The following is a 13,110-nucleotide window of genomic DNA, read 5'->3' as shown; positions in this document are numbered from 1 at the left end:
ACTATCTCTCCGTCCATCTCCATCTGTATTTATTCAACTGACTGACTCTTTTGTCTGTGTGCCGAATCTGCTGATCTGACGGACACATTCTACTTCATGATGAATCATGCACAAGTTTAAGAAGCTGATAGGATAACATTTCACTGGACTTGTACCTCATACGGTTTCATGTGACAAATAAAATTGATTGATAAATAGACCAGTGATTATGGTTACATTGATTTGATTAAACCACCGTGGCGCAGCAGTGGGGAATCTTTGGAAATCAACCTATAATGTCGTTTAGAAATGCCTCCGATACTGCCTAAAATGCTTGTATCGGTATCGGCGAGTATGCGAAACTCTGCACCAATCCAATACCAAGTCATTTGAAACCCTGAAATAAATGTACCTAAAACTAATTTATTGGTGTTCTTTTTTGTTATGACAAAAAAAAAAAGTTTTATGGCATTCATTCATGCATTCAGTCTGTATTTGTTCATGTTTCACAAATCTCATATCCATACAGGGTTATACAGCTGTTAACATAAAATATATTGGCTCTATATATTTATATATATATATATACAGTATATATTTATATATATACAGTGTGTGTATATATATATATATATATATATACAGTATATATATATATATATATATATATATATATATATATATATATATATTTCATTTTTTATATTTTCGTTTTTTTTTGCACTGGTATTGAACAGTATCAGCCGATACACAAGTTCAAGTAACAGAATCGGTCGCAAAGGATATTTTTTTTATATAGGAACTTCCCTTCCAATAACCATTTCAAAGTGCATGTAATCCCCTCTAAAATTTCCATAAACTAATTCTGGCCTCCAGTCTGCAACCATCAGTTTCAGAAAATAAGAGAGAAATTTAAGATCCGTAGTGGGTGATTTCAGCCAGATTATCACCATTATCTTAGTTTTTTAATGAAATCATACCCCTAAATATTCTTGTGAGCCTACAGAAAAGGAGGGTAAACCCGCGGGTCATGCTGGTCCAATGGGCGGCATCACATCCTGTCTGAGTGAACAGGGTGTAAACTTCGAGTCGAAGCGAAAAGAAGGAACCACAGCGGACAGTCTGTCAGGGAGGCACGGCGCATACTGGTGCCACTGGTTTGATCGCAACAAAGTTCACGAAGTTGGATTATTTATTTATTTTTGTGTTGAAGACAAAGAAAGAGAGTATAGCCTAGAGTCGATTTTAAAGAACAATGTCTCACGGAATTATTTGGATATTTAGCTTGTGATGTTCTGGAGAAACTTATTGGACGATGTTTTCGCTGCTTTTGGGAGGCTTTCCATGTATGAAGTATATGTTTATCTATTCCCATATAGGCCATCTCTTTTTATTTCACTGTCTCCAATATTTATACCGTAGCTGCAATTAACATGATCTTGCATTCCTGTTAATTCTAACAAAATGAAGGACAACACGGACTTCGGATTGCCACCCAAACGCAGATTTTTTGGCAGTTTATGAATGCAGCTGTAATCACCCAGGGGAGCCTCAAGTACTTAAATGGGTCCATCATGAGAACGAGACAATCAAGCTCCTTTATGCCTTGAGATCAGCTGCAGTTTCTGCACATTGTCTGTTATGAATAGACCGATCTCCAATTGAGCCTCTTCACTTTGGAGATTTTTCGATTTTCGATTATACAGCTATTGAAATTAGAATGCGCCGCTTTTTCTCTCTCTCTCTCTCTCTCTGAGCTTGGTGGCTCGGTTGCCTTTTCTTGATTGCCAGATGAAATTGACACTCGGGTTGCCACTTATCAAGCGAAGCATTTCAATCCACCGCTAATTGCAGATAGTGCCATCCTTTCTTTTCACTGCGTTTGATTGCATGGGAATACAGCCTCCTATTGCGCACAAGAGAGAATGATCGATCACATATAAGTTTTTTTTTTTTTCCCCCCTTCTAATTGCATCAAAATGTCTTTTGTTGCCAGGGTTTAAATGCACGAGAAACTGTTATTCGTTGTTTTGTACCGGATATAGTGTGGGTTGGGGCAGAGATGCGTAATGCGCAGAGCAAGCTCCATCTTCTCTCCAAATAGGCAGCGTTCAAGACCCGAAAATGGTGAGTCACAAACATCTGGACGAGTTTGCTTTGCAGCCTTTTGATTTCTTTGTCTTTCAATCTGTGTAAGGTTCTTTGATTCCTCTTCTTCCTGAACTTTTTACATGCATGATAACCTCCGCAGGACTCTGGATTTGGCAGAGGTTTAAGATGAATCAGCTAGACAGTAACTAAAGGCTGTATATTTCTATGATCAGGGGGTGAGGAGAGTAAAGTCATCAAAACGCTATTTATTCACGTTTAATTTGCGGATTAGAGTTTTAAAAAATGCAACATTTTTAGGCTTAATCTTGGTGTTGTAAAATGTAGCCAAAATGAAATATAAAATGTTGAAATTAGGCCTACTTGTTGCGCGGATGTATAGGCTACATGTAAGTTAATTAATGTAGGCTATAGGCTAAATATAAAGAATAGACACTGGATAAAAATAAGGCCTTTTTGGAAGTAAATTAAATATAGAAAAAATATGTTAGATAGGCTATGTGTTTTTCCAGGATTAGATCTTCATGTTACCATGTCTGAACTATTTCACGGAGTCTTTTATTGTAATGAATCTACTCGTAATAGATCCCCCCCTTAAATAAACAAGGGGGGATCAGCAAAGTCGATGAAGCTGTCTTCTCTTTGATACAAAACCGTGTTGTTTTTTTTGACGCAGTCTAAATCGGAGGTGAAGAAGGAGTCCGGTGAGTCCAGTCCGTCGGAGGCCGCCTGCCACCGCTCTCCTCCGGCGGCCAAGAACCAGTGCGCCAGCTGCGGCATGGAGATCCATGACCGATACCTGCTGAAGGTGAGAATAACGAGGCAAAATGATCTATATTTACACTCTCAGAAAGAATAAATAGCGGATAATGGCCTATCCGCAAAGCTCCAAACGATTTAAGATCCAACTCCTTCTCTTAATTTGGTTTGTAGCTTTTCATTTAATTAATTTCTTTATTTGTGTCTTTACTAGGCTACTACTAGCTGAGATCGGTCTCAACAAAATATGAGCATAAATAGGAACAAAGTAGATGTGGTGATCATTTTAAGTAATATCCTACAATTCGTTTTTTTCTCGTGAGGCTTCTTTCTTCCTTCCGTTTGTAAAAAAAAAAAAAAAAAAAAAAAAAAAAACCAAAGCTGCACCACTTGTTAGTTGAGGTTTGAATTAAACAATAAGATGTAGGCTATGGCACGTTGTTTAACATCTCGACGAAAGTCTCAATGCAGTGATTATCGGTCACACGCTCAGTGCACGTGTCTGTAGGCTATAAGTGTGATCGGATTGTTTTGAATCTCCACAGGTCAACAACCTGAATTGGCACTTGGGATGTTTGGAGTGTTCCGTCTGCAGAGCGTCTCTGCGCCAACACAACAGCTGCTACGTTAAAAACAAAGAAATCTACTGCAAACTTGATTATTTCAGGTATTACATCTCTTTTGTTCTCAGCTTTTCTTCTCTTTACTGATTATTTTTAAGACGCGAGCATTTTCTAGAAGTTATAATCTTACAATCTTTGTGTGTGTGTGTGTGTGTGTGTGTGTGTGTGTGTGTGTGTGTGTGTGTGTGTGTGTGTGTGTGTATTTTTCTAATTAATAATGAATTAACATATTTCGAATGGCGTTGAATTCAAATGTGTCGATTATCTAAATTGCATTGTGGTTATTCAAACGTTTACTTTTACATTTTTATTTATTTTAAAAGATTATTTTATTTCGACCGCCGACGTCGACGTAGTTTATTCCGAAAAATAAATTGCAAAATGCCTGTGCAAGACTGTACTAAAACTATGGTTCACCATTGTAGTTTCGAGGCAAATTCATTTAACTGCAGATGTCAATCGCATTTGTTGAGTAGGCTATTGGAAAAACAAAGAAAACAACGAAGAACAGCCTCCACGGCGAAAATACAAAACATTTGTCATTTGTCTGTTAAATGAAAATTCTGAGCGAAAGGTTAAAGCTGTGTCTGCGCCACCCAAAATTCTGATACTGATATTTTTTTATCTATTGTAAATCTCCAATTAAATCCCCAAATTCTTGCAAAAGATCCCTAATAAACAAATGCTTTAAATAGAGACTTGAAGAGCATCCTTACTGTTGTTTTTTTTTATATTGATAAAAAGGCATTCAGACAGACCAAATATGCATATTAACATCATAAATATGTTTTTTTAAACCGTAATTGTTTCTTGACATGCAGCATGATAGATTAATTCTTTTCTACCTCGATCCCGATAAAAACGTGTTTTTACAAAATATTTCAGACTGCTTTTTAAGAGCTTTTAAGAGCTATTTGATGGCACTTCACCTTTAAATGGAAATAATACATATCCAGTAACAGGTGTTACAATATTATTTTATTCAGGTGATAAATTATTGGACATAATGTGGTTTATTGTTCAGGGGGGTTTTACAGCAAATTTTTGCTCTCCAAGATCAACTTTTGGACTCAACACGATTTTCTCAGTGAAAAATATGTTCTGCATGGACCATGATGGGCTTTTGGTCTACAAGGCCTTATATAATATATCACAGCAAACCACTAACTAAACCATGTTTTTGAAACAAATTCTCAGACTGTAAAATGACAGTGAACACAACCTTCAAATGAAAAGAGGTGGATTACTGACAGAGCTAAGTGGACCCCCCCACTACATTAATCTGACAGCTTTAGTTACTAGTTACTTTACAAATTAAAATGTTTGCACACCGAACACATGTAGTTTGTAAAATACGATGTTTAATTATAAATTAAACTAAACAACAATATACAGGCCTACAAGTACAGCTGACATGATTAGCTGATTTAACACTTAGTTCATCGACGGAACTGTTTTGATCGTTTCCAGATTCTAAATTGTGAGGATTTTCCTCCATTGAGTACTTTTACTTTTATACTTTAAGTACATTTTCCTGATGATACTTACATACTTTTACGTAAGTAACATTTTCAATGCAGGACCTTTACTTGTAACAGAGTATTTTTACAGTGTGGTATTAGTACTTTTACATAAGTAAAGGATCTGAATACTTCTTCCACCACTGCACACAGACACCTTTTTAAGAAGTAGTATGGACAGATAAACAGACAATTGACCCCTGGGCACAGTAAAAAAAAGCCACCTCACCACTCCTCCTACAAGACACCGAGACTGAAAGATACACAGAGATGCTGTTGGTTGAAAAACTGCATCTGAACTTTAGAATTTAGTTTACTCTGGAGATGAAGAGAGGCCGCCTAACTCTTGCCCAAAGCTTCCTGCCACAACAGATCAACAATACCACTCCTCTGTATATATGTTATACAAAAGACAGCAAACTATGCTAAAATATTATGGCAGACCATCAAAGAATTATAGTTTTACTGATGGAATGTAAATAGCCTCAGTGTGCTTTCTGTCTTTCTTTCTTTCTTTCTTTCTTTCTTTCTTTCTTTCTTTCTTTCTTTCTTTCTTTCTTTCTTTCATTTATTATACAGGAAAGTTAAAAGTAACATTAAGTTGCAATATAAACAGGCCTGACTTTCCAGCAGGTTCCTGTTCTGCAGAAACCATAAAACATTAAACACAACTTACAGTACATAAGGACAGAAACATTTGTACAGGACACCTGCATGGACTGGTGATGTGTAGCTGTAATATGAAGAAGAAGAAAAAAAGAACAAATATTGGATAGGGTTTGGTTAGCAGATACTCGATATCTAAATAATCTGAAAAGGATCAGGTCATCCGTATTTTTAACTGAGCTCTGTAACCTACAGCCGACCATCATCTGCCTGGTTCCTTCTTCCTCACAGTAGGTTCGGCACTAAGTGCGCCCAGTGTGGCCGGCAGGTGTACGCCAGTGACTGGGTTCGGCGGGCACGGGGCAGCGTGTACCACCTGGCCTGTTTCGCCTGCTTCTCCTGCAAGAGGCAGCTGTCCACCGGGGAGGAGTTCGGCCTGGTGGAGGGCAGGGTGCTCTGCCGCAGCCACTACAACATCATGCTCGACAACCTCCGCAGGGCTGCAGAAAACGGTAACAATCAGAGTAAACATAGCCTACGTCTCTGAGGGTCTCCGTTTGGATTACCAGCAAAAAGAAGTTATTTTCCACACTGGCTGACAACATCACGGATATATTCTCTTTGATCTCAATCCAGCTATATCGAGGGAAATATTAAAATTCAAGGAACCTTGTTTCATTATGAATGCATCAATATATCAACAATGTTTTCAACACGAAATACCAATATTTGATCTTTGTTAACTTATTAAATTCAAGATACTGTACAGATCTGAAGGTTTGAACAGAGGTTATTTCTGAAACATGAGATGAAATGGTTTAGGACAGGTAACTGAACTCGGAAAAGAGGGTAGTTTTGAGGAAGTCTAAGAAAAATAATCACAGTTAGAAGACAACAGAGAGGAATAATTCATCCTCAGTTCATCATGTTACATATCTAAAAAAAAAGCAAAAGTCTGTGATGTTCCATATGGATCCTAAAATACATACCAACCTTGTTATTTTTTATATTGTTTACAGCAATGATCACTGCTCTGGTGTGAGTCTGCTCTCTGCTGTGCTTTCAGTGAGGAAAACGTAGGCCGTAACAGTATAAAAACTTTGGACTGTGCGGTTGTTGGCAAGAAAACATTTTGTTACACGGGTTGTTTGGACAAAGCTGAGCCGCAAGAAAATTGCCCTGTAAAACTTATAACTACGTTATTTTGTGTAACTTAACAATATAATGACTGAAATGTAGTTTTCGGGTGAAGTGACAGTATGAGACCTGTTGTTATTGTGCTCTCTTAAAGGCACAGGACTGACTCTGGAAGGAGCATTGCCTTCTGATCAGGACTGCCAGCCAAAACCAGCTAAGAGGGCGCGGACATCGTTTACTGCTGAGCAACTGCAGGTGTGTGGGTGCAGTGCAGTGGTACATATACCGCGTGTGTGTGTGTGTGTGTGTGTGTGTGTGTGTGTGTGTGTGTGTGTGGGGTGTGGGGTGTGGGGTGTGGGGTGTGGGTGGAATCATGACGTTCATGACTGTGTGTCCGTACAGGTGATGCAGTCTCAGTTTGCTCAGGACAACAACCCTGACGCTCAGACTCTACAGAAACTGGCAGAAATGACGGGACTGAGCAGACGAGTCATACAGGTAAGAAATAATAAAACACTCTATGATGCAATTTTAAAAGTTTGTAAACTTTTGTTTACCTCTTCAGGCCTCTGAAAATTGTTCCAATTAAACTATTTAAAAAGGGGAAAGCAATCTTTGATTGAGCAGATCACAGACCGCTTTGAACTATACATTATGCTACATTAGCTCTAGAATACGCAGTATCTAATACTCACATAATACTTTTTGAAGGCTCATGAAGATGCCAGTATTTTTTTTTGATATCTTTACATTTTTGAATTTTATTTGAGTTTTTGGAGTCTAAAAACTCAAAATTCAAAAAGAGTCGAGTAGAAGAGGCAGAGACAAAAGAGTCAAGTGAGTGAGGGAAGTGGGACATGGCTTGCTCAAAAATGAGAAAAAAATGAGTTTTTAATCCGGAATGGACCAACTCTTATATGTTCATGCTTCCAACTGGGAGTTCAAAACCAGTTTGCCTCATATGCTCTGAGATGTGAAACGCCACTACGAGACAAAGCACAAATCTTTTGAACAATCATACCCACTCAAATCCAAACTGAGGGCACAAAATACATGATCTAAGAGCCCAATATGATCCATCCACCAGAGTCCTGACACCATCATTCACCGCCCAACAACGTGCCAATGAATGTCCCCTTAAAGTTGCCTGGATTTTGGGACAACATAAAAAACCTTTCACAGACTCAGGAATCGTCAAGGAGTGCATTAGTGCAGTGGCTGAGACCTTACTGGAGGGAAAACAAAAACAAGAGTTGTGTGAAAAGATCAATCAAATCGCCATGAGACACAAGAAAAACAGAAATATTAACCAAGGATGTGCTAGAACAGCTGGATCAAGTAATTCGCAAGGAAACTTTGTGTAAGCTTTAGATGATCAGTGTCTGACAATGCTCAGCTGTTAGTTTATGTGAGATTTTTCAACAGTGAGAAGAAAGAGTTCTGTGAAGACCTGTTGGGTGTTACATCCCTTGATACCAGTACAAGAGGAGAGGGCATCTGTCTGGCCTTAAAGAAGATGTTAGCAGAGAGGGGAATATAACCAAAAAAAGTGGTTTCAATAACCACAGATGGAGCCCCTGCTATGGTTGGGAGAGAGAGAGGAGCTGTGGCAAGAATGAAAGAGGACAATCCTGAGCTCATCTCTTACCATTGCATAATTCACCAAACAGTCCTGTGCGCCACCCTGTCAGACGAGTATGCTGAGGTGATGAACACAATGATGAGAATGATAAACTTCCTCAGGGCATCCTCTTCCCATCAGCATCACATGCTCAGGGAATTCCTCAGAGAGATGGATGCAAATGCTGATGACCTGTTGCTGCACAACAATGTCCGATGGCTCAGCAAAGGCAAAGTGTTGGAGCGCTTTTGGTCCATCAGAAAGGAAATTGCAGCTTTCTTGGCACAGCTGAAGAGCCAGAAGGCAACACAATTTTCTAAATTTTTGGAAGATGAGAAGAAGATGGATAGTGTGGCTTTTTTGGTTGATACCACACCTGAATGAACTACATTTAAAGCTAAAGGGCAGGGACAATTCAGTTTGTGACCTGATGACAACTGTCCGCTCCTTCCAGAGGAAACTTGATAGCCTAGAAATCTAGACGCACCCCACTGCCAATGACGGCAGAGTTGCGACGGTTCCGCGTGAATTCCCTGCTACTTTAAAACAAAGAAGATGGTTGCTGCTGCTGGCGAACAGCAGCCTTTCGAATCGGCTTTGGCCGCGACTCTGGAGACTTGGAGTTAAGCGTTTCTTTGAGAAAAGAACAAAGAACGGTACTGAAGTCATTCTTAAAAAATGTGTTTGGAGTTTTGCTGACCAGATACGGCAAAAGTTTAATCTATCAACTAGCTCTGCTACCTTCTTCATTGCTCTGGTTGGTTGTAGCGCTATCCTATTGTGTGCAGAGGGAATTTGAAAGACAACCGTTTATCCCGCCCCTCGGATTGAGCCCTGCCAATGGGAGTTCCCAGACCCAACATGTTGATGTGGGTCTGGCTTGTCAGGCTAGAAACTTGAGGTCTTCAAGTTAGACCTGCAGAGAGACTGTGCCTCTCCAGATGCAACTGATTGATTTCCAAGCAGATGTGGCCCTGAAAGAGCAGTTTGGACGAGCTGACCCTGCCACTTTCTGGTTCCAAATTGTCTCAGAGACCATTTTCCCAGATGTGAGGAAAGTGGCCCTGTACATCTTGACCATGTTCAGCTCCACGTACACCTGTGAGGCAGCGTTCTCTACCATGAACATTATTAAAACCAAATATCGCTCCAAGATTACAGATGACCATTTACACATGTGCATGAGAATGGCCCTGACACAATTCCAGCCTAGATTTAAAATCTTGACAGCACAAGGTAGAGCTTGCTTCTCTCACTGAGCAAGAGAAAGTGGTGGGGAAAGAGGTGAACAAAGAGCAAAGAAAGTGTTAAAGCTGTTTAGTTGTTAATATTTGTTGACTGTTTATATTTGAAATGCAGTTGAGTTTTTTTTTTTTTCTAAAATTAAGCACTTTATTTTAAGACGACTTTTCAAATTATCTTTATTTAATTTTTAAATGCAAACCTTAGTTTACCTGAAAAAAGAAAAAAACATTTATTATTATTGTATGATTAAAGAGTGCAGTTCAATATGGAAATTAGTAATAAACATTGTTGAAATACTATTGAATTGTACTCGCTTTATTTTATTTGACAGTCAGTTGTTGACTACATACAGATGTTGATACAACTTCTAGGCTGCTTCAAAATATATGGCTGAATAAGGCATGTTACACATTATGATGTTCTGGACCTTTGCTTGAGAAATTTTTCTCTAACTGGACCTCTTTGAATTTTAATTGAATACCCCTGTTTTAGACAGATCACCACCTAAATCCAGTGAATTTCCCCCAGAGTTCATCATGTCGGGGTGGAATGATCTATGAAAACTCATTTAGCTTATTGAATGTTGTTGCTTGTCACCCCTTAAAATGAAATCTTGTCTACCTATGACGTGGTTTTCCTTCTGAAACTGCCTGATTCAAAGTATTTTTAGAGACCAGATGAGGTAAAGGACTCAGTATTTAAAAAAAAAAAAAGGAGGGCAAAATGTTTAGAAAGTTTAAATTGTTTTCATTTGTATCCCAATTTTATCAACTTGTGAGCCCTCAGATTTGGGTGGAAACTATTGATTAATATCTGTTCTGTAGGACTAGATGTATACATCCCTTAGCTACATACTTGAGACAAAACTGCTAAAAAAAAAAAAGACTCCGTGGGATGGTCGAGTGAGAGATGGCATCCTCCGGGTTATCAACCAGACTTCAGACCATTTTCAACACTTAAACTCTCTAATGACCAATGACCGATGAAGGTTAGCAGTGTCATACTTCAGAGTAAGTTTCATTTTAGGTTTTACAATCTAAGACCATTATTCTGATGGGTAAAATCCTCCCACACCACACTGATATATAAATAAATAAATGGGATGTGGTGAGAGGAACAACAGCTCCTGATTTCCTGTGTCAATGTATCTCCCCCCTGCTTGCTGCTTGTTCACATTATCCATATTATTTCACCAGGTTTGGTTTCAGAACTGCCGAGCACGACACAAAAAGCAGCCCCCTCAGTGTGGCTACTCTCAGAGCACCCCGATGTCCAGGATGCCTCCATCGCTGCCAGACGATATCCACTATTCACCGTTCAGCAGCCCGGACCGACCACATCTATTCGCCCTGCATGGATACCTGGACAGTGAGTTTAAGGGTCTTTATGTCAGTTCCACTCGGTTGAGTTTGTGTTATTGTTGCACAAAAGAAGAGAAGTATATGTTATAAAAAGCAGAAAGACATTCACTGCTTTAAATGCGTTGATTATATTCTATTTCCCAACATTTTAACTCCATAATCAGCTGTTCTTAGTAATTTGAGGTACTTGTACATGCCGCTTTATACTTCTATTCACTTCACATGTAAAATATTGTACTTTTTAAGTCCACTACATGTATCTGACAGCTGTAGTTACTAGTTATCAGGCAGATTATAATTTAACATAAAAACATGATCAGTATATAAAATATGATGCACTGTTATAATTTAAACTACCCTGTAATATGCTACTACAAAAATCACAGATACAGTACCCAATAAAGAATAATAATTATGATACGAATATAAATAAGGATTAGAAAAAGAAATATAAAGGACCAAAGTTCAGTATAAAGTATATTTGGGTCTGGTGTGTACATGTTGAAGGGCTAGGTATTTTTTCAGTACTAAAAAGTAAAATACACATTCAGTTTGTCACAGCTGTAAGACAAAATGTACAAAACCATTTCATTTACGCTTGAGTAGAAATATGCAAATGCAACGGGCAATGCAAAGAATTTTGGAAGAGGGATCCCTCCTCTGTTGCTCTTCTTGATGTTTCTTCCTTTTTTTCTTCCTCCGTAAAGGGTTTTTTGGGGGAGTTTTTCATCATCCAAATTGAGGGTCACTGGATAGAGGGTATCGTATGTTGTAGCCTACAGACTGTAAAGCCCTTTTGAGGCAAATGTTTGATTTGTGATTTTGGACTATATAAATAAAAATTACTTCATTGAAAGGATTTACAAAGGACATAATCCGATAATGTGTTTAAACCCAAAGTTTGAAACACTGTGTAGTTTTGAGAATATGCAGTCTGAATAGCCTGAATCTCTTTCCTTACATTGGACAAAAAGTTCCTCTCTGGCTTCGATCATCATTCAGGAGTTGTTATCCCTCATTAGCAGCATTTTCTCTAACTAAAGTACATTAACATGCTTACATTGCTATACACAAACTCATGTTGTCCCTCTTGTCTTCTTCGTGCAGCTCATCCCTTCTCCGTCCTCGCCGCCCCGGGCCACTTGGCCCACCCGTCCATCCCTTTACCACAGCTTCCCATCAGCCGCTGACCTCCTGCGTCTCCTTTTTTGCGTCGTCACCACTCTGATGTTGTGAAAAAAAATCCTTTGGGACGTACTGTCAGTAATCTGCTCTGTTTGGGAGTCTAATCACCCGGGGCATGCAAGACCTTTGTGATTTCTTTTCAATCAGTTGGATTCTTCTTTGCTGTGAGACTGCTGAGCTGAACTTGTCTTTTAAAGACAGCAGATTGTGGAGAAATGTCCTGTCTTGATGCTAACATGGAGAAGAGAAGAAGACCACTTTTATTTTGTTTTTCCTCTTTTTGGTGGAACACAAAACATTGAATCAGGTCAGGATTGTTTTCCTTTTGTTTACCCACTCATACAAGGTATTTTAATCATATTGCTACAATATGAAAAAAGGGAGTGTTGTAGCAGTATTACAGTTAAACCTCAGCATTTGTTTTGTATTGGTGATGAGCACATTTGCAGCTTACTGTTGTTTGTTGTTGTATTGTTGTCAGAAAACTCTTATTTATTTAGAACAAAACTTCACTTTTAAAAAAAGCACTTTTAAATGTGTCTTGAAATGGAATAAGTCAGTGATTGTACATTATAAATACTGCTACGTTTTAATAAAAATGTATCAGAGCTGTTATAAAAATGAATAATTGGGGATCAGGTTTAATTAACTCATGCAGAGAGAGCAAGATTGTGTTTTTGCGTGCGTGCATGTGCGCGTGCATGCGTGGGTGTGTGTGGCTGACAATGTCTGGATGAACACACATTTTCAAAGACAGAAATGTGAATGCATCTCCACATTATATTATATGTATATACTATTTTTATACTAAGTGCTACAAAAATCAAAAGGTCGCCTATCAGAGGTTAAGTACCTGCAGGAACCTATTATTGAGAGCAATATTCTGTGACAAACCTGCACATCATCTCCAATTTACATGCTGTACTTAACAGGAAATGTAATCAATACTATGAGCGTGGCTATTG

General features: G+C 38.6%; 1 protein-coding gene across 2 annotated transcripts; it reads left to right on the top strand.

Moving 5' to 3' along the window:
• The first annotated feature begins 1,085 nt into the window (after positions 1-1,085).
• lhx6b (LIM homeobox 6b) lies at positions 1,086-12,754 on the top strand. 2 transcript variants are annotated; one of them, XM_078251287.1, is made up of 9 exons: positions 1,086-1,325; positions 1,976-2,106; positions 2,765-2,896; positions 3,393-3,514; positions 5,888-6,108; positions 6,888-6,988; positions 7,136-7,231; positions 10,796-10,967; positions 12,068-12,754. In XM_078251287.1, exons 2-9 carry the CDS (start codon positions 2,104-2,106, stop codon positions 12,148-12,150), a joined length of 930 nt encoding a protein of 309 aa, XP_078107413.1. In that variant the 5' UTR covers positions 1,086-1,325; positions 1,976-2,103; the 3' UTR covers positions 12,151-12,754. The 2 variants fall into 2 exon arrangements, with proteins under 2 accessions (XP_078107413.1, XP_078107414.1); XM_078251288.1 differs by having other exon boundaries at positions 1,086-2,106; positions 5,891-6,108.
• Positions 12,755-13,110: the final 356 nt, after the last annotated feature.

This window comes from Sander vitreus, chromosome 5 (assembly GCF_031162955.1).
Source record: "Sander vitreus isolate 19-12246 chromosome 5, sanVit1, whole genome shotgun sequence".
NCBI classification, from domain to species: Eukaryota; Metazoa; Chordata; class Actinopteri; order Perciformes; family Percidae; genus Sander; species Sander vitreus.
This window is presented reverse-complemented; position numbering and strand designations above follow the sequence as displayed.

Excerpts from the sequence above, each read along its gene's own strand:
- lhx6b (XM_078251287.1), top strand. Across the intron at positions 2,897-3,392 it reads ATGACCGATACCTGCTGAAG|GTCAACAACCTGAATTGGCA; the intron begins GTGAGAATAACG and ends GAATCTCCACAG. Across the intron at positions 10,968-12,067 it reads CCTGCATGGATACCTGGACA|CTCATCCCTTCTCCGTCCTC; the intron begins GTGAGTTTAAGG and ends TTCTTCGTGCAG.